Raw genomic sequence first — 27,141 nt, 5'->3', positions numbered from 1 at the left:
TGTCTCTCTCTCTCACTGTCCACTCTGCCTGTCAAAAAAAAAAAAGAAAAAGAAAAGAAAAAAAGACACTGGGACTCTAAAGAATTGGAGCATCGGCAGATGCTTGTTAAGAGCCCTGTGTGTTCTGTAAAGTGAATAAGAAGAGGAATGGTGACTGAGTTAGGTGTCGTCAGATTGTTCTTTGAAAGTTGTAAAGTGATATCTTTGTAAGTTGTATTCATAAGGATTTACATAATTTTAGACCTGTTAATTGCAGACTTTAAAGATGATACTCTGTTTTAACTATAAAACCCAATTTTAACAAAAACCCCAAACTTCCTAACTAGTCACATGTTAATGATCTGCATATCATTGGTTGAGGAACACTTTAAAATATTAACATTTCTGACATCAGAGTGTATATTGTACATTATGATAAAGCACTGAACCAAGCAGTGGAGTTCACTAGGCATCTTTTTCGTTTCTTAGTGCCTCTTCCTGTTTGTGGCATCTTAAGTTTACACATTGTGTACAAAGTACACTCGAGATTTGTTAAGAATTTATTTTAATGTTGTGCTGCCACATAAAATTATTGCAAGAACAGGAAGAATACGTTATCTTTTGTAAGGCAGTTTTTTTTCCTGATTATAGTAATAGTATTCATTGCAAAAAATTGATAACAGAAAAACATAAATAGGAAACAGTCCTGTGCCTACCACCCATATGCCTACCGTCAGAAAATAACATTTGATTTATTTTTTCCATACCAATTGTTTCCCTTTTTCTGTCAATACACAGTTCCATGTAGACATATACAGGCACGTGCATGCATTGGTATGTCAGCAAGAATCAGCATCAGTTTATGTGTTCAGTTTGTGTATTTTTCTTAACATTATTTTGTGTTTGAATGTTATGTTTTCTTTGAAAGTGTGTCTTTAAAAATTATTTCACAATATCTGTTTGTATGATTATATTATTTGTTAACTACTAAGAGTGTATTTTTACTCCTTTCTGGCTTTCTAGCGTTTTAACAATGACTGATAAAGAAGTGAAGAAGGTAGGGAAAGATGATAATCAACATAGGATGAACCATTTGGAAGATAAGGATGAGGGAAATGAATGGATTTCGGCTCAGTTTAGGCTGATGAAAAATATGTTACCTTATCAAGAATATTGTAATCTACATTGGGCAGCAGCACAGTGTTAAACTTATTTTAAATAAAAAGGGATTATAATTTAGGGATGTACCCTTATTGTTGGCTTCTCCTGAATCTTTAGTCTTTTATATGAAGGGTTATGTAATAGTTGTGTTGAAGATTTTTTTTTTCCAAGCAACAGTTTGTTGTTGTTGTTTTAATATGGAGGTGGAATTTGTTATAATGCACTCTTTAGGTCTATAAACCTCTGCTACATTGATGTGTTCAATGGAATGGTTGTAATAGACCTGTGCTAAACAAGATCTTTTTATTAGATGACCTGCCACTTTCAGGCTATATATATATCATTGTATTATTGCCATGTTTCTTTTTCTAGCTTTTTTTTTTTTTTTTTTGGCTTATACTGTTTATCATGTAGAAAATATTTCAATTTACAGTGTACACTGGGAAGCAGTATACTGTAGTGTGAACTCTGGGGTCACATACACCTGGGCTGTGATCCCATTTCCACAGCTGATAGGTTCTGTGACCTTGGGTGCATCACTTGACTTGTGTAAGCCAAGGTCGCTCATTTAAAAAAGGAATTACAATCCTACTCCAGATATAGTGGTTTTTAAAAAGATTTACTTATTTATTTGAAAGTCAGCACTACAACAAAAGAAGGAGAAGGAGAGACATGGAGAGAGGGAGATGGAAAGAGAGAGGCAGGGAGGGGGAGAGAGGGAGGGAGAGAAGGGGAGAGAGAGGGAGAGAGAGGGAGAGAGTGAGATGGAGAGAGGGAGAGGGGGAGAGAGAGAGAGAGAGAGAGAGATTGATTTTCCATTCACTGGTTTACTCCCCAATGGCAACAGTGGCCAGTATGGGCCAGGCCGAAGCCAGGAACCAGGAACTTCTTCCAGGTCTCCCACATGGGTGCAGGGGCCCAAGGACTTGGGCCATCCTCTGCTGCTTTCCCAGGCACATTAGCCAGGAGGCGGATTGGAAGTGGAACATCCAGCACTCGAACCAGGTCTTGCATGGGATACCGGCATCATAGGTGGCGGCTTTACCCACTATGCCACAACACTGGCCCTAAAGATGGTTTTAAGACTACAAATAGTATATAATAGTCCCTAATAAAGATCAAGTGTATGACAGTTATTCAGTAAATAACAGCTGATACAATAATAATAATAGTGATTTTCAGCGTCTTTCCAATCATAACCTCTGGAAAGAAATCAAGACTAGGTAGTTTTTTGTTTTGTTTTGTTTTGTGTTTTTTGACAGGCAGAGTTAGACAGAGAGAAAGGTCTTCATTCTGTTGGTTCACCCCCAAAATGGTCACTACAGCCAGAGCACTGTGCCGATCCAAAGCCAATAGCCAAGTTCTTCCTCCTGGTCTCCCATGTGGGTGCAGGGCCCAAGCACTTGGGCCATCCTCCACTGCCTTCCCGGGCCATAGCAGAGAGCTGGCCTGGAAGAGGGGCAACCGGGATAGAATCTGGCGCCCCGACCGGGACTAGAACCCAGTGTGCTGGCACCACAAGGCGGAGGATTAGCCTGTTAAGCCACGGCGCCGGCCAAGACTAGGTAGTTTTAAAAATAACTACTTTCTATGTACTTTGTGATATACTCTGATATAAAACAGCAGTAGTGTGAATGTTTGTGCCAGGTTCCTTTCAAAAGCTGTGTGGAAATTACAAAGTACCTTGGTCCTTGCTTTGCTAAGTGTTGGCTGTACCGTTAACTAAAAGACACGGTGTTTAAAGTCAGCTGGGAAGGCAGACACGAAGATACCAAGAAGTAGAAATGCTGTGCTTTAAGAGAGAATGAGAACTTCAGAGTGGGTTGTCAGGGCCACCTCCCTGGTAAGTCACTTTAGCGTGACACCTGAAATACCTGCCAGGTACTCCATTGTGGTGTTGTGCCCAGAAAGGTTACGTTTCTGGTTTCATGCCAGAGTGAGGCTGAAGGGTTCCCTGTGCAAAGGCAGGCAGTGAGTCCGGGGAAACCAGTCATTCCTACACTGGCAGTCTGACCTGAGGAGTCAGAATATAATTTTGTTTAGAGCCAATAAAGAAGAAAAAAGAACAAATTCTGATCAAGTAAACTAAATTTTTGAGAAACTGAAAATAGTATTTCATGAGGGGTCGTCAAAAAGTTCGTGGAAACTGCATATTGTGAGAATATTGTCCAAGAATTTTGAAAGTTTTTTTGCACCAAAGTAAATTTATCCTTTTTTAAAAACGTTTTTAAGATTTATTTTATTTGAGAAGCCTATCCCTCGGAGCCAGGGACTCAATCCAGGTCTCCCAGGTGAGTGGCAGGGACCTACCTGCTTGGCCTGGCACTTGCTACCTTCCAGAGCATCCATTCGCAGGAAGCTGGAATTGGGACTGAGCCGAGACTCTGAGGCACGCTGAGAGGGGAGCTAGGTGGCCCAAGTGGCTTCTGAACTGCTTTGCCTGCGATTCCTGCTCTTAAATTTTCTGTCTCCTTCCTCTGTTGTCCTTTCTCTGTCTCCTTCCTCTGTTGTCCTGCTCTCTCAGCTGTCCTTTGTGACATTTGCTAGACCATTAGTGATTCGTGTAATATTTCTCTAGTGGATAGGCAGTGAGTCGCTCAAGAGCAGGCCTGTGTGTGTGTGTGTGTGTGTCTTGTTCCCCACCTCTGGTGCTGAATAATAGTAGTTAGGACTCCTTGTTATCCGGGTGTGTTTGGTGTCTGAGATCAGCTAGCAGGCTGGGAGAACAAGGAGCACCCTTACTTGTGGACTGACGGGGAAGGAAGGAAAGGTAGAAGTTCAGCCGTGTGGGGAGAAAAGGAAAGGAATAGGAGGGACAGAAGAAGGGGGTGCACTTCCTAAGGAGGTGAAGGTTAGGAGATAGCTGTGAGATTCCTTCACAAGCCGGGCCCATCTGTGAGTGAGCGCCTGTGAGCTGGTGCCGGAGGAAGTCGACTACTCTATTCAGTTAAAGTTGGTGGATGAGGACTTGATTTTAGTAGCTTTTACTGACATTTGTATAACATTTGTTATTTTTATTTTATTTTATTTTATTTTATTTATTTATTTTTTGACAGGCAGAGTGGACAGTGAGAGAGAGACAGAGAGAAAGGTCTTCCTTTTGCCGTTGGTTCACCCTCCAATGGCCGCCGCGGTAGCGCGCTGCGGCCAGCGCACCGCGCTGATCCGATGGCAGGAGCCAGGTGCTCCTCCTGGTCTCCCATGGGGTGCAGGGCCCAAGCACTTGGGCCATCTTCCACTGCCTTCCCGGGCCACAGCAGAGAGCTGGCCTGGAAGAGGGGCAACCGGGACAGAATCCGGCGCCCCGACCGGGACTAGAACCCGGTGTGCCAGCGCCGCAGGTGGAGGATTAGCCTAGTGAGCCGCGGCGCCGGCCTATTTTTTTTTTTAAAAAAGCTTCTAAAGTCTACTTAAACTAATGCTGCCTGGGACTGGTGCCAGAGTAAGAGGAATTCTAGCTTTAAAAAAGCTGGCTTGGGTCCCTTTGCCACATCTCAAGATTCCAGGTTTCTGCTTTCATGTCGAGTAGCATTTTAGTGGACTGAGAGGAGCACAGTGAAGTGTTGAGACATGACGTGGTTAAACTCTCTCTGAAACCCCCATCCTGGCTGGTTCCCAGATCTGCCGAGGTCGTGCCTGCCCCAGGAACGTTTCACACGTAGGCTTCCTTCTTCCTAGTGTCCACCTTCAGATCTCAGATGTCATCTGCTCTCTTGCCTTCACATCTCAAGTGTCATTTTATCGTTGAGGTTTTCCCTGACCTCCTTATGGAAAATGCCTGCCCCCACGGTCATGCCGTATTCCTTTCCATGACACTGTCTGGCGTCCTACATGTCCTGTATACATTCCATGAGGATTGGGACTTGGTTTGGGGACATTGTTGTATATCTTGTGCCTAGGAATATTCCCAGAGCTGTGCATGCCCTTGTAGCAGAATGAACAAATTCCTTCCCTTCTTCACTTCCAGTATATTTCTATGTGGGAAAATGTTTTTATAGCTGAAGGAAAAAGCCCTGTACTAGTAATGAATTCTGGAGAGTAAAAGCAAAGAGAACCTGTTTTCCTCATGTTGGTTTTGTTGGCTGGAGCACTTCTGTTGAAAACATTTCTAAATGGAAATGATCATATAATTGAAATAGATCGAAGGAACAAAAATGGAATTCTATTGGATAAGCTCATTATGGAAAAATATTAAGTCTGTAGAAAGTTTTTTTTTTTCCCCCAGGGAATATAGGTTCTCCATAGTTTGTCTCTAAATCTTATCTCTCTGTTTGCATTTTTCTGTTGTAGCTAAAACTCTTTGTACTTTCCTGTATGTTTGCTTTTTTTTTTTTTTTGACTCTCCTACTGTTTTATTGTAGTTTATTTTTACTTTTTTTATTTAGTGAATATAAATTTCCAAAGTACAACTTATGGAGTATGTTTGCTTTTTTTGCCATAATCTTTCCCCTTTCCTTCTGCCATTTTTCGCTTCATCCAGGTCCTAAGATCGTCAAGGTTTCTGCTCAGAACAGGTATTTCCACTCAACTCCTCCCTGCTTTGTTTGCTAACTGCTTGCATGCTTGTTAAGTCTTCGCTGGTATGCCTGCTCAGGTGACACATGTGTGGTCTACCGTGTGTTACCTATACGCCGATGTCTTGTGTTCGCCAGCCCTGTCAGCTGTCCTGTGAGAGTAGGCGCCTGGCATATTCTCACTGCCAGGACTCGTGACTTGTGAACTGTGGGAGCCAGCAGCGTGAGAAGCCTTCCTATAATTGCATGACATACAGCGATGTGTTTAGGCTTTCCTTTGGAGGACTTGGGCACACTCCTGTGGTATAACAGAGTCCAGACAAATGCTGCTTCAGATCTCGTAAGTGCAACTTGGATCAATAATTTAGTCAGAGGAAAAAAGCATCTTTTCCCTTGAATTGGTAAAGAACATTTTTTCTGTATGTAGGTAAATTCTGCCAATTAAAAAGTGCCTACATTTGCAAAAATGAGCATCTATAGTTGAAAAAATATTTTTTGCTCATACTTTTCTCAAAAATTGTGAAAGTTTTAAGATGTGAACAGCTATATTCCTAAAGCTGTACCTATGAAATTTGTATTCATTAAATAAAAGCTTTCTTAAAGAGACCAAAATGTATCACAGTTAAACATATGCACAGTCATACTTTCATAAGATAAGTATATTTACACACATAAGTACAGCAGTTTTATGAAATTTTATGGAACACATACGTGTTTTATCATTTGACAAATATGTAGTTATGAAGGTAGTAATCAACATTTTATTTATGTTTTATTGTCTGTGTCTCTGCCCCGCAAAAAGTTTTATTCATTTTTTCTAAATTTTGAAAGATACTTTTTTTTAAGCTAACTTGTATGTTTTTTTTTAAAATCTTATTTGAATTATACATGTTTCATGTATTTCATATACACAGATCTGGAACATAGTGACACTTCGTCACCTACCCTCCTTCCCGCCCTTTCTTCCCACACTCCAACCCTTTTTCCCCCTCCCTCTTGCTTTCTCACTCTTAATTTTTCAAAGATCTATTGTCAGTATATTTAATGATCATATAGCTAACCCTACTCTAAGTAAAAGAGTTCAGCAGATAGTGTGAAGAGGAAAAAAAAACAAAACACACTGTTCCTCAAAGGAGGAGACAAGGGCTATAAACAATCATCAAATCTCAAAATGTCTTTCTCTCCAATATATTACATTTCAAGTACTCTATTAGTTACCTTGGATCAGAGAAAACATACGCTGTCTTTTTGGGACTGACTTACTTCACTAAGTGTAATGGTTTCCAGTTGCGTCCATCGTGTTGTAAAAGACAAGATTTCATTTATTTTTACAGCTGAATAGCACTTCCTAGTGTATTTATACCATAATTTCTTTATCCAGTGAACGTTTGATAAACTTCTGGATTGATTCCATATCTTAGCAATTGTGCATTGTGGTGCAGATAACTGTTTCATATATTGATTTCTTTTGGTTTGGGTAAATTCCCAGGAGTGGGATGGCTGGGTCATATGGTAGGTCTGTATTCAGATTTCTGAGTTATCTCCATACTGTCTTCCACAGTGGCTGCACCAGTTTACATTCCCACCAACAGTGGGCCAGGGCACCTTTTCCCCTGTATCCTCTCCAGCATTTGTTGTTTATTGATTTTTGTATGTGAGCTGTTAAACTGGAGTGAAGTGAAACCTCTTTGTGGTTTTGATTTGCATTTCACTGATGGCTGGTGATGCTAGCTAGCATTTTCTCAGGTGTCTGTTGGCCATTTGAATTTCCTCTTTTGAAAAAGTGTCTTTTCAAGTCCTTTGCCCAAGTATTAACTGGATTGTTTGTTTTGTTGTTGAATTTCTTGAGCTCTTTGTAGAAAAAAATCAACATTTGGTATAAATAAATGACATGCTCTAAAATATAAATAGTGGGTAATTAGAGCAAAGAAATTGCCTTAAAAGGGGGGGGGGACTTAAAATTTAATGGGGATATAATGCAGACTTTTTGGGTGTGTTTCTAAATAAAAATGAAGAGAGGAATAGTCTCATTTTGAGCGTTGTATGATTTTGATTTTTTATGTCAGGGAGTTCACTTAGTAGGTGATTACTTTGGTGTTTTTAATTTGTGCTTAAAAAAGACACATATTTTTAATAGGGTATAACATCCATGTGTTGCTTTTCCAGTAACCATTTCTGAAACTACAATCAGCTATTGATGTATTTTTGCTTTTACTCTTGAATACTCACTCTGTATGCTTTCTTTTGAACCAGCTCTGTTTGAGAGTGCTTTAGAAAACTGTTAATAACTCACATGCATGTATTAGTTCTTTATGTTTTCCTTTACTTGTTTTAAAATTATAGGAATTAAAGCCACTTTTTTTGAAGGAGGTTGGCAGTCACTTTGATGATTTTGTGACCAATCTGATTGAAAAATCGGCATCATTAGACAATGGTGGATGTGCTCTCACAACTTTTTCCATTCTTAAAGAAATGAAAAACAATCACAGAGCTAAGTAAGTATAGACATGATTTTCTTAACACAGATATCTACCCTAGGTCAGTGGTCAGAACATGGACTGCGCTAGAAATGCCGGAGTCACAACCTGGCCCTTCTTGTTGGCTGGGAGTGGTATTGGGAAGGTTATTTAATCACTTGAGGGGTGGGCTATTTCGTCCTAGTATGTGGATTATAATATACATGTATACCTCTTTTAAGACAGCTGACTCATAAAATAACAGAACCAACACTTGGCTGAGTGCTGTAGATAATATAACTTACTATAACACAAAGCACTTAAAAATGTCCAGGTTGCACAGCAGGGATTTGAACCCAAGTCTGGCTCCAGGGTCCTTACTGTGAACCACATCATTGTGTAGCACTAAATGGCACACTATGCAGTATGTATCTGTAATAAAGTACAGTGTGATTGGGACGCTTTCCTGATTGGTCAGTCATTCAGAATAATAGAGGGAAGCCTACCAAAGACCAGTGATGCAGTTTTGCATTTTTCACTTTCCTGTTTCATGCCTCTGCAGTGTCTGTCCATCTCTCCTGTTCTAGAGAATAGCTTGACCAGTCCTACTTGACAGAAGTGCTGGTGGTGCTACAAAAAGCCCTAAAGAAGATGATTATGCTAGGTATCAAAATGCAGGTGTTTTGTAACTAGAGCAAAATGTTAAGATCAGTAAGCCAGGGGCAGGTGCTGTGGCTCAGCAGGTTAAGCTGCCACTCGGGACACTGGCATCCCTTATCAGAGTGTCTGGTTTGAGGCCTGGCTCCTCTACACTTCTGATCCAGCTCCCTCTCAGTGGGCCTGGGAGGGAATGGATGATGGCCCAAGTACTTGGGTCCCTGTGACCCATGTGGGCAACCTGGATGCAGTTCCTGGCTCCTAGCTTTGGCCTGGCCCAGCCCTGACTGTTAAGGCTATTTGGGAAGTGAGCCAGTGGATGGAAGATATCTCTGGGTTGCTTTCTTTCTGTCTCTGTGTTTCTCCCATTTTGTCAATCCGTCTTATAAATGATAGATAGATAGATAGATAGATAGATGGATGTTAAAGATTAGGGGCTGTTGGGAGTTGTTGGAAGTCTGTTGGCATCATAAACCTCAGTGGAATATTGGAGGAGAAACCAGTCATCTGTATGGCCTGGAGTAGCATGCAGCTGGAGTCTCGGCCATGACCTAGGGGGCACTCTCAGAGAAGGAAACGTGGTTGCCAGTGTGGAATGCAGTGCCTCCCCGTAGGGGCTGGATCTGGGGACCCAGTGTATGCTGTTCCAGTTCGTTGTGTCCAACAGCTCTGCCAACCTGAACAGCTGTGTGTGTGTTGTTCAGGAGGAGTGAATGCAATAACATGCATAAAACCCGAACACAGCACCTGGACCACAGAGAGAAGGTGGTTCATTAGTGTTAACTGTTGTCGCGGGTCATTTGTTTCTTGGCTACGGGGTCACATTTCTTACACTACTAGAAGCGCGTCATTGAGATTTTTTTTTGTTGTTCCTTCCAGAGACCTGAGAGCACCTCCAGAGCAGGGAAAGATTTTTGTTGCAAGGCGATCTCTCTTAGAGTGAGTATTTTTAGTTGCTTTTGTTAACATTTAGTTTGAATTTTAGGAAAAAACAAAAACAAAAACCAAAAAACCTAACCTGATTGATAGAGTCACTGCTTAGTCTAAGACTATGTGATGAGTGTCTTCCCTATTCATAGAAATCATTAGTTTTGGCATTTCTTCTTATACATTTGTTGTGTCATGCCCTTTCTTTCTGACCTTCTGGTTCTGCATCTAGCTTTAAAGAGGAGTTAGGGATAAAAATGGTGTTCTTGAGGCCATGCTGCAGAGAACTGGTTACCCAAAGGGCTAGAGCTAAAGTTTTCTACCTTGGTAAGCCACCTCATGATTTGGAGATGGGAGATGCTGCCTTCTTTTTAATACATGAGTTTTATTTTCTCATCTCATTTTCAGAAAAACTTATTGCAGGGCCAACACTGTGGTATAGTGGGTAAAGCTGCTGCCTGAGTGTGGGCAACCTCTATGGGAGCTGATTCGAATTCCAGCTGCTTCACTTCCAATCTAGCTTTTTCCTACTGCCTAGGAAAGCAGTGGAAGATGGCCCAAGTGCTTGGGCCCCTGCATCTGCGAGGGAGACCCAGAAGAAGCTCCTGGCTTTTTGCTTCTGATTGGCACAGCTCTAGCCATTGCCACCATTTAGGGAGTGAACCAGCAGATGGAAGGCCTCTCTTTCTGTCTCTCTCTGTCTCTCACTCTGCCTCTGCCTCTGCCTCTCTGTAACTCTGATTTTAAATTAAATAAATAAATCTTTAAACAAAAAACTGATCACTTAGTATTTTAAAAATAAAATTATGCAAGGTAAATTAATTGTGACTTTATTTGCAAACTGAAAATTAAAGGTTAATTTTGGATTAATTTTTCTTCTTTAATATTTCTTCTTTAGTGATTAATATTTCTTCTTTAGTGATCTTTGAGTAGGTTATTCATTTGGTCAATTATTTATTCATTAGAATACAGCTGAAATTTGACCTGCATTGTGGCATTTCATCCGGATAGTTGGTATGGTGAAAAATTCTCTTAGTTATCTTAATGTACCTTTCTTTAAAAATGCACCTTATACTTACCAACAGTTACTTTATGAGCCAAGTTGATCTGCACTGCTTAACCTTGATGAGGTTATAAATATGTGTAAAATCCCTTCTTAGTTTTGGTATAATTTTTTTGAAGAGAAAATGCAGGGGAAAATGCAGGCTTTTCACATAAAAGGAAAAATAAAATAATTACATTCTAATGACGATTTTAATGATAAAATGGCACTATATGTAAAAGAAAAAATTAAAATACAATTTAATTTTTAAAAATTTAACCAAGGAAATGGAACACATTTTTTATGACTCAGATGGGTTTTTATTAGATTTTGAAGAGCCTTATTCCAGGGATATCATTGTATTTTAGATTTCTCAGAGAAGTCTTTTAGAAAGTTAACATAACTCTTGCTAAAAACAAGGTTAAAATGATTGTTTTAGACAGATACAAAAGATGTTAGGAAGTCATTTAGAAAGAGATTGCTGCATTTTAAAAGAAAAGCAGATCACTGTTAAAATCAATGAGGAAAAAGTAAACGCACTTGTAAATAGCTTAGGTTTTATAGACATATAGGATGATAGTTATCATTAGTATAGAAGTATGTACTATACTAGTTAAGTGTAGGGAGTAGACTGTAAGAACAGGATTTTTTACAAGTTTTATTTTTTTGAAAGGCAGGCAGACAGATCTCCGTCCATTCACTGGTTCACTCCTTAAGTGCCTACAACAGCTGAGGCTGGACCAGGCTGAAGTCATGACCCGGGTCTCCCCCGCGGGCGCAGGGGCCCAAGCAGTTGGGCCATCCTCTGTTGCTTTCCCAGGCCACAGCAGAGAGCTGGATTGGAAGTGGAGCAGCTGGGACTTGAACTGGCCCCATATGGGATGCTGGCCCTGCAGGCCAGGGTTTGAAGCCATTGTGTGCTGGCCCCTTGATCTTAATATTTAATATGCTTGTACTTCATGTTTAAAATTGTGTATTTACTGTTACTTTTAGAGATTTTTTTTCCAGTGGTGTATTAAGGATCTTCTAAATTACTCTAAAGAAAAGTCTGAATAATGTTTTAAAATTCAAGTATGGATTACCAATTTGGTTTTTTTGAACTACAATTGCAGTGAGCTGTTTGAAGTGGACCACATCAGGACCATATATCACATGTTTATCGCCCTCCTCATTCTCTTCATCCTCAGCACTCTTGTGGTAGATTACATTGATGAAGGAAGGTAAGACAATGCAAAGAATGACTGGGCACTTTGAACGGGAACTTGAGAGTTTTCACTGAATTTTGGTCAAGAATAGTTTGGCCAGATTTGCTCAGAATATCCCAGAGGAGCTGATTTGAGAGTAATTTTCTTTTCTAAAAAGTTTAGAGGTAATTAGGAGTTTTAATATTTTCATTTTTGAAATAGTCCATTTAATATAGTCATTATTTTCTAGGTGTTTTTTCCAAATGGTAACATTGGAACTTAAGGTTGAAAAAAAGTGATGTTTCTTTTTGATGTAAAAATCAAATTGTAACTTAAAAAGTGGCACCATGGTAATCATAGACTGAATTATGTGTTTCTTTGGTAGATTAAAACTTGAGATAACGGTATAATAGTTAAAATTTCCAAATTTTCGCTTTCCTTGTGAAAAGTCATCTGTTGAACGTCAAAGTGATTGATATTTGACTATTTCATTTTGTAGTAGTTGACTTTAGTGTTTTATAAGACAGTGTGAGAATCTTATCTTTCTGAAGTTCATTGCTTTATTATCTGAGGTATCTTTAGTTCGGGGACCATAGTATCTTAAAGCTTTTAGGAGATTTGTTGTTGAGCTATATTGTGAAACAGGGTTAGAAGCAGATCTCTATTTAGCAAAACTATTATATCCATGGCTTAAATGTACTTAAGTTCCAGTGTTTCCTAAAGTTCGATGTCTGGGGCTTGAAGTTTGCATTTTGTGAACTTGGTGTGTGTTACAAACTCAATTTTCTGCGCTTCCTCTCCCCAGGCTGGTGCTTGAGTTCAACCTCCTGTCTTACGCTTTTGGCAAACTTCCTACTGTTGTTTGGACCTGGTGGACCATGTTCCTGTCTACACTGTCAATTCCCTATTTCCTGTTTCAACATTGGGCCAATGGCTACAGCAAGAGTTCTCATCCACTGATGTATTCTCTCTTCCATGGCTTGCTTTTTATGGTCTTCCAGCTTGGAATTCTAGGTTTTGGGCCAACGTATGTTGTATTAGCATATACACTGCCACCAGCTTCCCGTTTCATTGTTATACTCGAGCAGGTAAGGGTGTGCACACTATCCAGCAGACTGCTATGCTTTGTTAACATAGTGATGATGATGATGATGTGATACTATTGCTGTTGGCTGTATTCATTTGGATAATTTTCTTTTTTTGTGCGTGTGCCGCTTTTCCCTGTAGAATTAAAATGTTAAACTGGATTATCTCAGCTTTTAAGATTCATTTAGCTTCAGTGTCCTCTGAGTCAGGATGATTGAAATAAATTAAACTGAGCTGTTCTGGACAGATTGTTTTTTCCATACTACTTTTTGTTGAAGTCATCTAGATTGTAAAATATTTTTCTAACTAAAAATTTTACTTTTTAACTGTCAGATTAATTGTTTTGTCATATCTACTCCTATTTAAATGAAGGGCTTATTTTAATTAATTTCTATACCTTTCAGAATTTTTCTTTTAACATTTATTTATCTATTTGTTTATTTGAAAGTTGGGGGGAGAGTGAGATATGTTCCATCTGCTGGTTCATTCCCCAAATGGCCACAGTGGCTGGGTTGGGCCAGGTAAAAAACAAGATCCCAGAACTCCATCCGGGCCTCCCGATGGGTGGCAGGGGCCCAAGCACTTGGGCCGTCTTTACAGGCGTGTTATTGGGGAGTTGAATTGGAAGTGTAGCAGCTGAGACTTGAACTGGCACTGCAATATCTAATGCCTGGTGCTGTAGGGGTGGCTCAGCCCGCTGCGCTGCAATGTGGCCTCCAGGGTTTTCTGACATAATGGAGAGGACCATTTCAAGAAGTTTTCTTTGAACAGATTTTTAATTTCCTAATGTTAATAAATAGGTAATGCTATTAAATAAAAAAAATAATTATATGTCCTTTGGGGTTTTTTTCCCTTTATTTTCTTTATACCATAAACGTGAACTTGGGTTAGTTTATGCAAAATTAAGAAGCTTTTTTGTGTGATTATAATCTTGTGCTGTTAGGGGCTGCTTATGGGGAGATTGGATAGAAATGTTGGAAAATTCATCTCCCCCCCCTTTTTTTTTGTAGATTCGTTTGATAATGAAGGCCCATTCATTTGTCAGAGAGAACGTGCCTCGGGTACTAAATTCAGCTAAGGAGAAATCAAGTATGTAATTGATTAGGCTAAAGGATTATTAACAGGATATTCCAGCTTGTGGTGCTGATGGGGATGTTACATGACGTTCCGTAGAGACTGTGTTTGATTTTAAATACATGGGCTCCACATGGATTTGGAAGGCTATTTCACTCTTTCCTGATTATCCTGGTTTTGTCTTACTACACTTGATCTTAGCCAAAAGGTCGAGAAGCTATTCCTGTTTCGTCTTTAATCATTAGACTCTTGCAACTTTGCCTTATGTTCCTGGAATGTTAATAGTCTCTTTACACCTGTGCCTGCTTACTCTTCGCAAATTGTTGCTTCATACCATGGAAGCGTCTCAGTCATGGGAATAATTTAGTTTAGAGAGATGGGTAGTACTCAGTTCCAAGAGTAAGAAGTTGTTCGAGGAGATGAGGAGGAAACGCTTTATTCTCCCCTGTTGTGGGCTTCCTTTTCCCCCTTTTGGTTTTGCTGAGAGGTATCCAAGAGCCTCTGATTGAATGATTTTCCTTCTAGGCACTGTTCCAATACCCACAGTCAACCAGTACTTGTACTTCTTGTTTGCGCCTACCCTGATCTACCGGGACAGCTATCCCAGGTAAGGGCATGGTGAAGTGGACGTGTGGTGAGTGCCTGAGGGATGCAAGGGAGGGGGGTAGGTAGGTGGGCTCAGTGCAGGATGCAGAATGGGCTCAGATTTTCTCTCTGGCCTGGGAAGCCTCAGATGGCAATTCCAGCAGTCTAATTTGATTATCATAATTCTTGACACAATTATGTGGCCATAAATGATGCTCTGTGTGGAAGAATATTAACTGGGAGGGTCTGTAAGTTCAGTTGTTGACTTTATTTAGAAAACTTGTTTTGGTTCTTTCCTTTTTTAGGACTCCCACTGTAAGATGGGGTTATGTTGCTATGCAGTTTGCACAGGTAAATTTTTTTTTAAAGATTTATTTTATTGATTTGAAAGGCAGAGTTACAGAGAGAGAGTGGTCTTCCATCTGCTGGTTCACTCCCCACATGGCCACAGTGGCTGGGGCTGGGCCAAGCTGAAGCCAGGAGCCAGGAGCTTCATCCTGGTTTCCCACGTGGGTACAGGGACCAAAGCACTTGGGCCATCCTCTGTTGCTTTCCTAGACACATTAGCAGGGAGCTGGATTGGAAGTGGATCAGCCAGGACTTGAACCGGCGCCCATATGGGATGCTGGCGTTGCAGGTAATGGCTTAATCTGCTGCATCACAACACTAGCCCTCCAAGTGGTGTCTTAATCACACAGGACAGCCACACCTCTAGCAATTCTATATACTTCTTTATGTGTCAACATTAATGAAAAGGTTCCATAGGATCTGTTAGAGAGGGAAAAAAAACCACTCTCCCTCTCTCTTTATGAAGCCATCACTATTACATATTTTGTTTTGTTCCAGGTCTTTGGCTGCCTTTTTTATGTGTACTATATCTTTGAGCGGCTCTGTGCCCCCTTGTTTCGGAATATCAAACAGGAGCCCTTCAGCGCGCGTGTCCTCGTCCTGTGTATATTTAACTCCATCTTGCCAGGTAACGTGGGCACTTTGGTCATTCATAAATGCACAAGGAAACGGGAAGCCAGCGCCTGTGGTTGTCCTGCTGTTCTCTGTACGCATCTACACCCATCTTAATCTCGCCCATTCATCTCGGAAGTGAAGCATCCTCCTTCCAGTCTCAGGCCAATCTTTCCATTCATCTTTTTTCAGTTGAATTTTGCTTTCCCTGAGGGTGAACATTTTATGTTTATGCTTTATCTTTCTGCTCACTATTCAATTCGCTGTCAGTTTACTTGGACTCTGGCTAGGCCACTGAAATGGCCTTTGTTAAAAACACTGGTAACCTCCTGATGGGCGTCTGCGAAGCACTGCGTGTGGCTGACATTTGAAGTCTCGCTTGCCACCACTTCCTGTTCTCCTGTCTTTCAGTCTCTTAGCTTCTCTTGTTCTGTGAGTCCCTACTATGTGCCAGGTGCTGAGGACCCAGCAGGGAATAAGACATACGTAACCTTTACCCTTGGGAGCTTGCATTTCAGCTATAGCTTCCGTTCCTTAGTCTTCCACGACACTCGTTAAGCGTTGGTAGGATTTTCTGTCCTCTCCTTCTCTCGTCCTTTCCCTCTTTTGCCGACTTCTGGTAATCTGCCCTACTGTCCCATGAGTAGAATATGCGTTAAATACCTGGGTCTGTTCCTCATTGGGCCACAAATTACTTGCGATTAAGGGGTGTGTCTTACGCTGGTCATAGTCCATACTGTCTGGCACATACTAGATGCTCTGTAAATACTTGTTGGATGAGTCAATGATAAAGGTGGATGTGTAAGTGGGTATTTTACAAGATAATGTAATGCACACTAAATAAGCAGGGTGAACACGTTTCATTTATTGTTAGAGATGATCTCTAACATTGGGTATTGAAAAATTGGTCAGCGTTGGCCGGCACTGTGGCTCATATGGGCGCCGGTTCTAATCCCGGCTGCTCCTCTTCCAGCCCAGCTCTCTGCTGTGGCCCAGGAGGGCAGTGGAGGATGGCCCAAGTGCTTGGGCCCCTGCACCCGCATGGGAGACCAGGAGGAAGCACCTGGCTCCTAGCTTCGGATCAGCGCAGTTCTGGCTGTGGCGTTCATTTGGGGGGGTGAACCAATGGAAGGAAGACCTTTTTCTCTGTCTCTCTCACTGTCTATAACTCTACCTGTCAAATTAAAAAAAGAAAAAAGAAAAATAGGCCAGCGTTTGCCTTGCCAGAAAAATGGTGGAAAAGTGCTTTCAGGAGTGGCATGGATAAAAAGCGAGGAGTATTTTGGAATGAAGTCCAGCTGTGGGTGGTGTTTACAGCCCTGGGGGTGGACTCGTTAGAGATAAGAATGTGTTCACCTTGTCACTATTCACACTTAGGCTAAATTGGTCTTTGGGGTGGTGCTTGCGCATGCAGGATGTTCAGCAGCATCCTGGCCTCTAACAGATAAATTAGCTACCCCCTTGCTGTTCTGACAACCAGAAATATCTCCAGAATCCCCAAATGCCGCATGCAGGGGAGAGGGACAAAATCTCTCCTAGTTTTAAAGTTTGTTTAAAGATGCATGTAGACTGTATTTTGAAGGGCTTTGAATGCCAAATTAAGCCATGTATCAGGGCGTTTCTTTCTTTTTTTAAGATTTATTTATTTGAGAGACAGAGTTACAGAGAGAGAGGTCGTCTTCCACCTGTTGGCTCAGTCCCCAGATGGCTGCAGTGGCCGGAGCTGGACTGATTCAGAGCCAGGAGCTTCTTTTGGAACTCTCACAGAGGTACAGGGGCCCAAGCACTCGGGCCATGCTCCACTGCCTTCCCAGGTGCATTAGCAGGGAGCTGGATCAGAGGACTTGAACTGGCACCCACATGGGTTGTCAGCACTGCAGGCGGAGGCTTACCCTACTAAGCCACAGCTTCAGCCCCAGGGCATTTTTTAAAAACAGACTGGGTAAAACCCATTTGGAAGGAAGTTATTGTAGTTTTTAAAATAATTTTAGTTTTTTTTTTTTTACATTTTAAAAAGGATTTACTTACTTACTTATTTATTTATTAATTTGAAAGTCAGAGTTATATATAGAGAGAGACAGAAAGCTTCTATGAGCTGGTTCACTCCCCAAATGGCCACAATGGCCAGGGCTGGGCCAGACCTAAGTCAGGAGCCAGGAGCTTCATCTGGGTGTCCCACGTGGTACAGGAGCCCAAATACTTGGGTCATTTTTCTCTGCCTTCCCAGGTGCATTAGCAGGAAGCTGGATCAGAAGTAGAGCAGCCAGGGCTCAAACTGGCACCCAAATGGGATGCTGGCACTGTAGATGGCAGCTGTGTCAGCTCTGGCCCTGAATATTTTTACATGTTTATTAATTTGTAATAATTATGGGGTAAAGTGTGATTATTTCAAGAAAATTATACAGCCCATACAGTATATATGCATTTTAATGTATATAAATTACATATTTATATATTTTTATACATGTAAAATATGTATTGCATTTTAAAATTAAGACAGTGAACTTAGAGAAGTATGCTTTGTCATCTCTGGAGTGGGTAAGTGGGAATGTTGATTTATGTTACATACAACATAGTCCCAGCTGATCACATGATGACAGATAAGTAACTGCCTGGTGTATGAGCCGTTGACAAGACCCTTACTGTTGCGAATCTCATTTCCAGGTGTGCTGATTCTGTTCCTTACCTTTTTTGCGTTTTTGCACTGCTGGCTCAACGCCTTTGCTGAGATGCTACGCTTTGGTGACAGGATGTTTTATAAGGTAGTATACACTTAAACTCATCTTCCTTGTTGCTTTCATTTATTTATTTACTCATTGGGAAGCATTTAAACATTGTTGGTTTACATTACATGCTTTTTATAATTTTCTTTTCCATGAATTCCATTAAGTCTGAAATTCTGAAATCAAGATTATTATCATAGCCTCATATTTTCTTTTACCTCGTCTGGTTTCTACTGGATCCTGTGAGCACATATTGCTGATTTTAGAGGGATGGCATTTGTCTCAGGGGTTTTAGGAGACTTTGCTCGTACTGTTCATTCATTTGAGATTGGCTGTCCAGTTCTATGTGAATGACCTCATAAGTTATCTCACAACTACTGAGAAGCTCATGAAATAACTATTCTTATGCTTCTGAAGTTGAGGTTAAACTCTAGACTTGAACAGATGGTTCGTAGTGTTCTATAATACTACCTCAAGCTCTCTGGAGTTTTATTTGTTGTTTTGGCAACACATCAAATGTCTCATGCCTTTCTCAAAGAAACAGTAGGTACAGGTTGCAGATTGTACACATCTGATTCTACTAGTTTAATCTTAAAATTGGTAACAAGAAATATTTAAAGGGACATTAGGGGTTAGCCACCATCTCATTCCTTGTATAGCTTAAATGTTGGCATTAACGATGGCACCAAGTGGCAGCTTAGTGATGGCAATCCGTCCAGCCTTTGTGACCTTAAAAAACTCTTTAATTGGGGCCTGCACTGTGGCATAGCGGATAAAGCCACCACTGCACTGCCGGCATCCCATATGGGCGCCAGTTTGAGTCCCGGCTGCTCCACTTCCAATCCCATTCTCTGCTATGGCTTGGGAAAGCAGTAGAAGATGGCCCGAGTCCTTGGGCCCCTGCACCTGTGTGGGAGACCTAGAAGAAGCTCCTGGCTACTGGCTTCGGATCGGCACAGCTCTAGCCATTGAGGCCAACTGGGGAGTGAACCATCGAATGGAAGACGACCTCTCTCTCTCTCTCTCTCTTTTTCTCTTTCTTCCTCTCTCTCTGCCTCTCCTCTCTCTGTGTAACTCTAACTTTCAAATAGATAAATCTTTAAAAAACAAAACAATAAAAACTCTTTCGTCATGTGGTAGCAGTGTAAAGGGTGGATGTCTGTTTACACAAACATTAGATTTAAATGATTCTGTATGTTCTGTTTTCTGTAATGACTTGTTTCATCAAAAGACAAAATAAACCAAGCACTTAATCATGTATCACTAAATAATGTATTGAACTGTAAAAAAAAAAAAAACAAAGTGCCTTTTTAAAAACAATGTATTTATTTATTTGAAAGTCAGAGAAGGAAAACCGGAGAGAGATCTTCTATCTGCTGGTTCAATCCTCAGATGACCACAACGGTTTGGACTGGGCCAGGCCGAAGCCAGGAGCCTGGAACTCCAGCCAGGTCTTCTACCTGGGTGTCAGGGGTCTGAGTACTTGGGCCCTCTTCTGCTGTTTTCCCATGTGGTTAGCAGGGAGCTGGATCAGAGGTGGAGCAGCTGGGACCTGAACTGGCACTCGTATGGGATGCCAGCATTGCCCGTGACTGCTTAGTCCGCTGCTCCACAATGCCAGCCCCCATGATGCCTTTTAGGATTGTTTTGACATTAGTGTGGGACTGACTGCTCACAGTACATTCTGAGTTGTATGTTACGTGTCTGTTCTTTGGGAATATTCAGGCATTTGGCTTTGGGTCTTTGTGTAAATGTGTTTGTGTGCATGTCATTTTATACCTCTACTTTTTTCCTCAGGACTGGTGGAACTCCACGTCGTATGCTAACTATTACAGGACCTGGAATGTGGTGGTCCATGACTGGCTGTATTACTACGCCTATAAGGACTTGCTCTGGGTAAGCAGCAGGGTTTAGTTGATGTTATTTAAGAAATAGAGATTGTTTTCCAGAAAGGATGAATATTGTACAGCTGGAAGGTTATACTTAATTGCTCATGAAGAAAAGGTGAAATGTCTTGTCTTCAGTTCTCTTATGAGACAGTTAGATCTAAGAACCCTTCTGGTTCCAGTAGAGTATTGCTTAGAAACCAGTAGGGGCGCCAACACTGTGATGTAGCAGGTAAAGCCACCACCGGCAGTGCCAGCATCCCATATGAACGCCGGTTCAAGTCCCCACTGCTCCACTTCCGATCCAACTCTCTGCTCTAGTCGTTGCAGCCATCTGGGGAGTGAACCAGAGAATGGAGGACCTCTCTCTCTCTCTCTCTCTCTCTGCCTCTGCCTCTCTGAACTCTGTCTTTCAAATAAATAAATCTTTAAAAAAAAAAAAAAAGAGAGAGAAACCAGCAGGTAGGTACATGGTTGAATACTGTGTTTTTGGTCTGGATTTTCTTTTACCTAATTACCAAGTAAGACTGCATGGAGGCCTTGGAATGAGCCACCGATGATGGGCCATTTCTCTTGGATCTCATTGCCAACATATAATCCCCTATATCCTTTTTTCCATTTGTTTTATTTTCCTTGTTAAAAGAGCAGAAATACTTGTGGATTTACGTGTCTCCAATCAGTGACACATGTCTGAAATACTTTAAAAAGTAGAATGTATTTAGACTGATGAGATGTAGTCTTTAATTTTTTTTTTTTTTTTAATCTGGGAGAGAAAGAAAGGAGGGAAAGAGCGAGAAGACGGAGAGAAAAGGAGGGGAATGGCCCATTTGCTGGTTCACTCTCAAATGCCCACGCAGCCAGGGTGGTGGCAGGAAGTGAGTTACTTAAGTCATTGCTGTTGCCTCCCTAGGTCTGTGTTAGTGGGAAGCTGGAGGCAGAGCTGGGTATTGAAGTCAGTAACTGATGTGGGCCACGAGCAGCTGAACCAGCGTCTTCACCGCTGGGCTGAACGCCGAGCCTGTGAAATGCAGCCTTGAATCCCCTGGCCCACACTAGTGTTAGTGTCTTCATCATCGAGTAAGGGCATCATTAGGCGGAGTGACAGCATCTTGTGGAAACAGTGTATTTGAGTACTGGTTCTGTCATTTATAAAGGTAGTTTCTTGTCCAGATAAGGCGAGCCCCTTCCTTCTAAATCTTAGTTTTAGAGAGGACGCCATACGGAGTCACTCTAAAGATTAAGATTCTGGGGTTGGCACTGTGGCGTAGTAGGTAAAGCCACTGCCTGCAGGGCCAGCATCCCACGTGGGTGCCAGTTCAAGTCCCGGCTGCTCCACTTCCAATTGAGCTCTCTGCTATAGCCTGGGAAAGCAGTGGAAAATGGCCTAAGGGCTTGGGCCCCTGCACCCATGTGGGAGACTAGGAAAAAGCTCCTGTCTCCTGCCTTCAGATCGCCTTTGTGGCCATTTGGGGAGTGAACCAGAAGATGGAAGATTCTCTCTCTGTTTCTTCCTCTCTTTGTGTAACTCTGCCTTTCAAATAAATAAATGAATCTTATTTTAAAAAAGGGTTAAAATTCTGTGTTGTGGCCGGCGCTGCGGCTCACTAGGCTAATCCTCCGCCTGCGGTGCCGGCACCCCACGTTCTAGTCCCAGTTGGGGCGCCAGTTCTGTCCCGGTTGCTCCTCTTCCAGTCCAGCTCCCTGCTGTGGCCCGGGAAGGCAGCGGAGGATGGCCCAAGTGCTTGGGCCCTGCACCCGCATGGGAGACCAGGAGGAAGCACCTGGCTTTTGGCTTTGGATCGGCGCGGCGTGCCAGCTGTAGTGACCATCTTGGGGGTGAACCAATGGAAGGAAGATCTTTCTCTCTGTCTCTCTCACTATCTAACTCTGCCTGTCAAAGAAAAAAAAATTTTCTGTGTTGTGTTTTTATTTGAAAACTGTTTTGTCAACTATAGTAATTATAGATATAAGCTATTAATGTATGTAGAAATATGCTCAAATTTTCGAAGAATGATGTTTTAAAAACTTCATTTAATATAAGAGTTTATGAGCATATGTATTTTTTGTAAGTATTTTAATAGATTTGGGTCAGTCTATGGAATAGACTAGAAAAGTCAAACATATATAATCAATGTCTTTAGCATATGATAATTATGGTTTTAGTTTGTGCTTCATTACTTACACTTTTTAACTTAACTTTTTAATATTGTCCATTTGCCTCAGTTTTTCTCGAAGAGGTTCAAGTCTGCCGCCATGTTAGCGGTCTTCGCCATGTCTGCCGTCGTGCACGAGTATGCCCTGGCGGTCTGTCTGAGCTATTTCTACCCAGTGCTCTTCGTGCTCTTCATGTTCTTTGGAAGTAAGTGTCTTGGCGTGCTGTGAGTGCGAGGTGTTCTGCTAAAAGAGAAAATGACACAGAGGAGGAACTAGGAAGTTGGTGCAGGAAGCTGAGACAGTAGTGAGGCCGTGTCACAGCAGTGTTTGTCCGGAGACCGGGATATGACTGAGTAGTTACACAACACTGTCCCAGGGTGTTCGCTTACACTTGGACATACGGAAGCAAACCAGGTAACCTTGTGAATCTCAGTGACAACATTGATTTGGTACAGCATGGAACCTGTCTGTCAACAGCTGCCCCATTCATAAGCACTGTCATCGTACACCCTGAGAACCCTGGGAAAACTGGCCCTGTCGCTAGTTACAGTATGAATAATTCCATGGAATACATTTCCGCTGATTCTCAGTACTATTGATTTTCTATTAATTATTGATTAATAACTTTCAACAGTGAAGCTGTGTTTTTATTTATAAGACCAGAGACCAGATTAAAATGTGAACATGAACAGTTGATGCTGTGATTGTTAAAGGCAGTCGTAAAATTATTTTATTTGAAAAAAAACATAAAAAAGATGAGCATAGGTCTGAGACCCCTCGTCTCCTGATATTGTGATAACCACACGTACATGTGTACATATTTTTGTTCTCTTCCTAACTTTAGTGGCTTTCAACTTCATTGTCAATGATAGTCGGAAAAGGCCAATTTGGAACATTCTGGTGTGGGCTTCCCTTTTCCTGGGCCACGGAGTCATCCTGTGCCTTTATTCTCAGGAGTGGTATGCACGCCAGCACTGCCCTCTGAAAAACGTGAGTGAAAGCACTGGAGGTTAGGATGGGTGAAGTTAAAGGGAGGGAAGTGGAGCTTATTAGCCCACCCTGCTGTGTGCGGCTGCCCTGAAATTCCTCCTCTGATTTTCTCTCCATTGAGCTCTCCTGGTTTCTAGTCGCCTTTCTTTTTGGCTGCTCTCTCCTCAGCCTTTTCTGGTTCTCTCCAGCGTTCTCCCTCTGCCATGTGTGTCCCTGCCACCACCACCCACACGTACATTTTGATGCTTTGCTTCTTTCTTCCCAAAGTGGTGAGCGCCTGTAAAACTGTGAGATAGTGCTGGCGTGCCTGGGACTTCACTGCCCCTTATGTTTTGTTTTTTATGATTGTGTTCAGATTTCACTTACTCTTGGGGCTTTGGTTATTAACTGTGTCAGTAACTCCCCAGGTATTTTGGGGAGGGGGGGAGATTTACCTCCTTGATCAGTCTGTCTGGATCTTTCTCGTAGACCCCTCTAACACTCAGATTAGCTACCTCCTCCAGCTGTGCTGCTTTAACTCCCCCCCCCCGCCCCCCCGCCCTGTTAACCCCCTGTGCTCTGGACTCAGCTCTGTCCTGCTCATGCGCTCTTCATACTCAGATTCCACACATCGGATTTTATTCTCTTATCAAAATCCAGTTTGGATGTGTATTTTCCATGGAACTTTTTCAAGTTCTTACTCTTGTGCCTTTACTGTTTCTGAACCTTAATAGTACTTCATCTGTTCCTCCTTAAAGTAGTTCGGTCACTTTAAATCTGTGTCACAGTCGTGTGTGTGTGTGTGTGTGCATGTGCGCACACACACCATCCTTGCCCTGCCCCTGTTTAGATGCTAGGCTACTGAACGTTGGGTTGTGCTGAAATAAAAAGGCAGGACAGCCAGAAGGAATGGTCCCTATCTGGAAATGGTCAGAAGTCCATGCTGTTGCGTAGAGTTTACTGGACTTAAAAACTTCACGTGAAGCTTCTAAATTGAAGAACTCTGTGTTATAGATGAAAGAACTGAACTTGTTTTGGATTAGTGAACTTCTTGCAAAGTTTACGAAGTGAAGTTAGAACGTTAACACTCCCTACCTGCCTCACACACGGAACTTACTCTCCCGTTCTCTTTCCCGTTGTAGCCCACGTTTCTGGATTACGTCCGACCACGTTCTTGGACTTGTCGCTATGTGTTTTAGGAGCTTGGATGGTGTTCCTTCCTTGTCACTGAAGACTGAGCGTTCTGCCTGGTGCGGGGCCACTGTCTCCAGCCGCTACTGAAGTTCTCTGGATTACTTGGATCACGCCAGGCTTCAGTGGTTCACTGGATTAGGTCACTGGAAGCTGAGCTGTTCAGAATTCCTTGGGATCTTGCATACCTAAGCAGGACTTTTTTTTTTTTTTTTTCTTCCTTTTTGGTAGAAGGGAGACTGAAAGCTGCGGTAATGACAAATTTTTTTCTGGGTCATATCAGCTTAAGCCTCATTAATTACAATTGTTTTGTTTCTTGACTCCATCCAATCAGAGACTAAAATCAGATTTTCTCAGCCACAGAATTATCCAAAGCATTTACGAAAAAATCATTTAAGTATCTCTGGCTTAGAATTTCTTTCATATATACTGTTGAAGGAATGTTAATTAAAAATGCAAAGAAGATAATGTAGAATGATTTTTTGCTATTTCTAGTAGAAAGACAAATCTATTTTCCAAAGATAATCTTGTTATATATTACCTTTTATATTTTGTTTGGAAAAAAGTTCAGTTCTACTCAAGTTTTACATCCTTCATCCCATCTAGGTCATGATTTTTGTGCAGGAAAAAGATGTCTTCCACTATGAATTCTTGCATCAATAATAATAATAATAATACATATTTAGAGGACCAGAAAAGGGAAAAACAAACAATATCCTCAGAGATTCCATAGTAGTTTTAAAGAAAGATTTGCAGAGTCAATCATATTTTTAAATTATTTTGCTTATCATGAAATTTACATGGAGGATAGTTTTTTAACTTTAAGGAATATGAGGGTACTTCAGAGAGGTAATAAAAAATGAAAGGTAAATTTATTTTGGTGTAAAACAGAAATCCATGCATGTGAGAGGTCTTCCAGACCGTTCATGAGAAATGTGTATTATTAAAGAACCATGTGTAGATTTCAAAGTTTTTTGCACCAAAGTAAACTTAATTGGATTTTCCATGAATTTTTGGAAGTATTCTCAGAACCTCTTTGATGTTTTGAAGTACGCTTTGGTATAATTACTCTCTAATAAATACTTATCTTGAATTATTTGGCAGATTAGTCTGTGACCTAAGTGTTAATTAGCTTCATTAACACTGAAGTGATCATTAAGGATCCAGAAGCTGGCTTCTGCACGTCTCAGGTCTCTCATACTTTTAATGGTAGTATGTTTTTAGGTGGGACAGATTAAAATGTGATCATCTTCAAGAAAATGGACTCTTGTATGAGTGCCCTTCTCCAGTAAGAAGTGGTGCGTAGGATTCCTTCGTATGTGATTATGTTAGACTGAGCATTAGGAGGGACGTCAGGGACCGAGTACTTCAACCTTCCACCCAAACAAGTGAGCCTTACGAGTTACTCAAATGATTGTTGGTACGCGGAGCAGCCACCTTGAGAGTTCTCTCGCAGTTCAGCCAGCCCTGCTGCTGTCCAAGATGTTTTGAGAAGTCTTTCTGAAGGAGTTGTTTTAAGGTCAGTTTGAGTCTCATGAAACTTAGAGTATGTTCATAGTCACAGCTTAAACTGGACCATGAGTCCCTTGCTTAATCATCTGTTTGATTCACCATAGCTCTGGTCCAGTGGAGGTTAAGCGGTTTTCAGACATGAATTCCCGCCTTGACGGACACAAGTGAACCTGTGTTACCAGGCATTGATCTGCACAGTGGTGGTGTTATTTATAGCAACGTTTTTGACGGAACAAGAGGATAGTCTGCCCCGAGGCTAGGTTATGAACAAGGCAGTCTGTTGGAGCAGCAGAAGGGAATGCTTAGCTCTGCATTTCTGTTAAGAAGTGTAAATGCACGCTGAGAGACCTGTGTTGTTTGCTACTCTCAATACTTGATTTGTAGGCCCAGTCAAGGTGTTTTTTAAAATTTTTTTAATAAAAGCTGTCATCTTTCTATTGTTTATAAGTGAATTTTCTGCCCAGGATTTTCCGCAGTAACAGTGGACATGTGGGAGCATTGTAGACTGTTCAGAATGCTAAGCGTGTCCTAAGAAACTTCCAGAAACACAGAACAGAAAGGAATGACCACTTGGGTGAAAGAGACTGGCTTGATAACTACAATCTTCATGCAAGCTGCTTTGAGCACAAGTCTGTTCTGTAGACTGCCACCTACCTACACTATTTGTTTTAAATGAATACAAACCAGAACTTCTGTAATGTGTTCAGGAAGATTCTCTTACTTTTCCTACTCACTGACGGGTGAAAGGTACTTTTGATTGCAGAATGATGGTGAGTAATGCTTTTCCTTCTGGAAAGTAATGAGTTCAGACTCTGTTTCCTGTGAGAGCTAATAATTGTGACCGTTCTGGGGGACGTGTTATCCAAGAGAAAGCTGAGTAGTATGTGCAGTATTTCCCTTCCTTGGTAGATTGCTAATTGGTCTCCCGTGACCCTTGTGTGTAGGATTAAATTTGTTAAGATACTGGTATTCTCCATCCTGGATTAGGAAGTAAAACAGGTCTGCTTGTTGTTGAATTGATGTCCTGCAGTTGCCTTGGTAAGGTTGCTTGCCTCATTAGAATTTAACTAGAAAATTGATG

At 41.5% G+C, this 27,141-nt stretch overlaps 1 protein-coding gene across 1 annotated transcript in view; it reads left to right on the top strand.

The window, feature by feature from the left end:
* Positions 1 to 26,495, top strand: part of SOAT1 (sterol O-acyltransferase 1) — a 69,633-nt gene extending 43,138 nt beyond the window's left edge. Inside the window, exons 4-16 of the mRNA XM_062190226.1 lie at positions 7,998 to 8,149; positions 9,647 to 9,706; positions 11,849 to 11,956; positions 12,726 to 13,008; positions 14,017 to 14,095; positions 14,606 to 14,687; positions 14,971 to 15,016; positions 15,512 to 15,641; positions 18,290 to 18,387; positions 20,146 to 20,244; positions 22,458 to 22,593; positions 23,233 to 23,378; positions 24,500 to 26,495. Coding sequence (XP_062046210.1) covers positions 7,998 to 8,149; positions 9,647 to 9,706; positions 11,849 to 11,956; positions 12,726 to 13,008; positions 14,017 to 14,095; positions 14,606 to 14,687; positions 14,971 to 15,016; positions 15,512 to 15,641; positions 18,290 to 18,387; positions 20,146 to 20,244; positions 22,458 to 22,593; positions 23,233 to 23,378; positions 24,500 to 24,556 — 1,476 coding nt within the window. The 3' untranslated portion in view covers positions 24,557 to 26,495. The remainder of the gene's footprint in view (positions 1 to 7,997; positions 8,150 to 9,646; positions 9,707 to 11,848; positions 11,957 to 12,725; positions 13,009 to 14,016; positions 14,096 to 14,605; positions 14,688 to 14,970; positions 15,017 to 15,511; positions 15,642 to 18,289; positions 18,388 to 20,145; positions 20,245 to 22,457; positions 22,594 to 23,232; positions 23,379 to 24,499) is intronic.
* The last annotated feature ends 646 nt before the right edge of the window (positions 26,496 to 27,141 follow it).

This window comes from Lepus europaeus, chromosome 5, assembly GCF_033115175.1.
Source record: "Lepus europaeus isolate LE1 chromosome 5, mLepTim1.pri, whole genome shotgun sequence".
NCBI lineage: Eukaryota > Metazoa > Chordata > Mammalia > Lagomorpha > Leporidae > Lepus > Lepus europaeus.
This window is presented reverse-complemented; position numbering and strand designations above follow the sequence as displayed.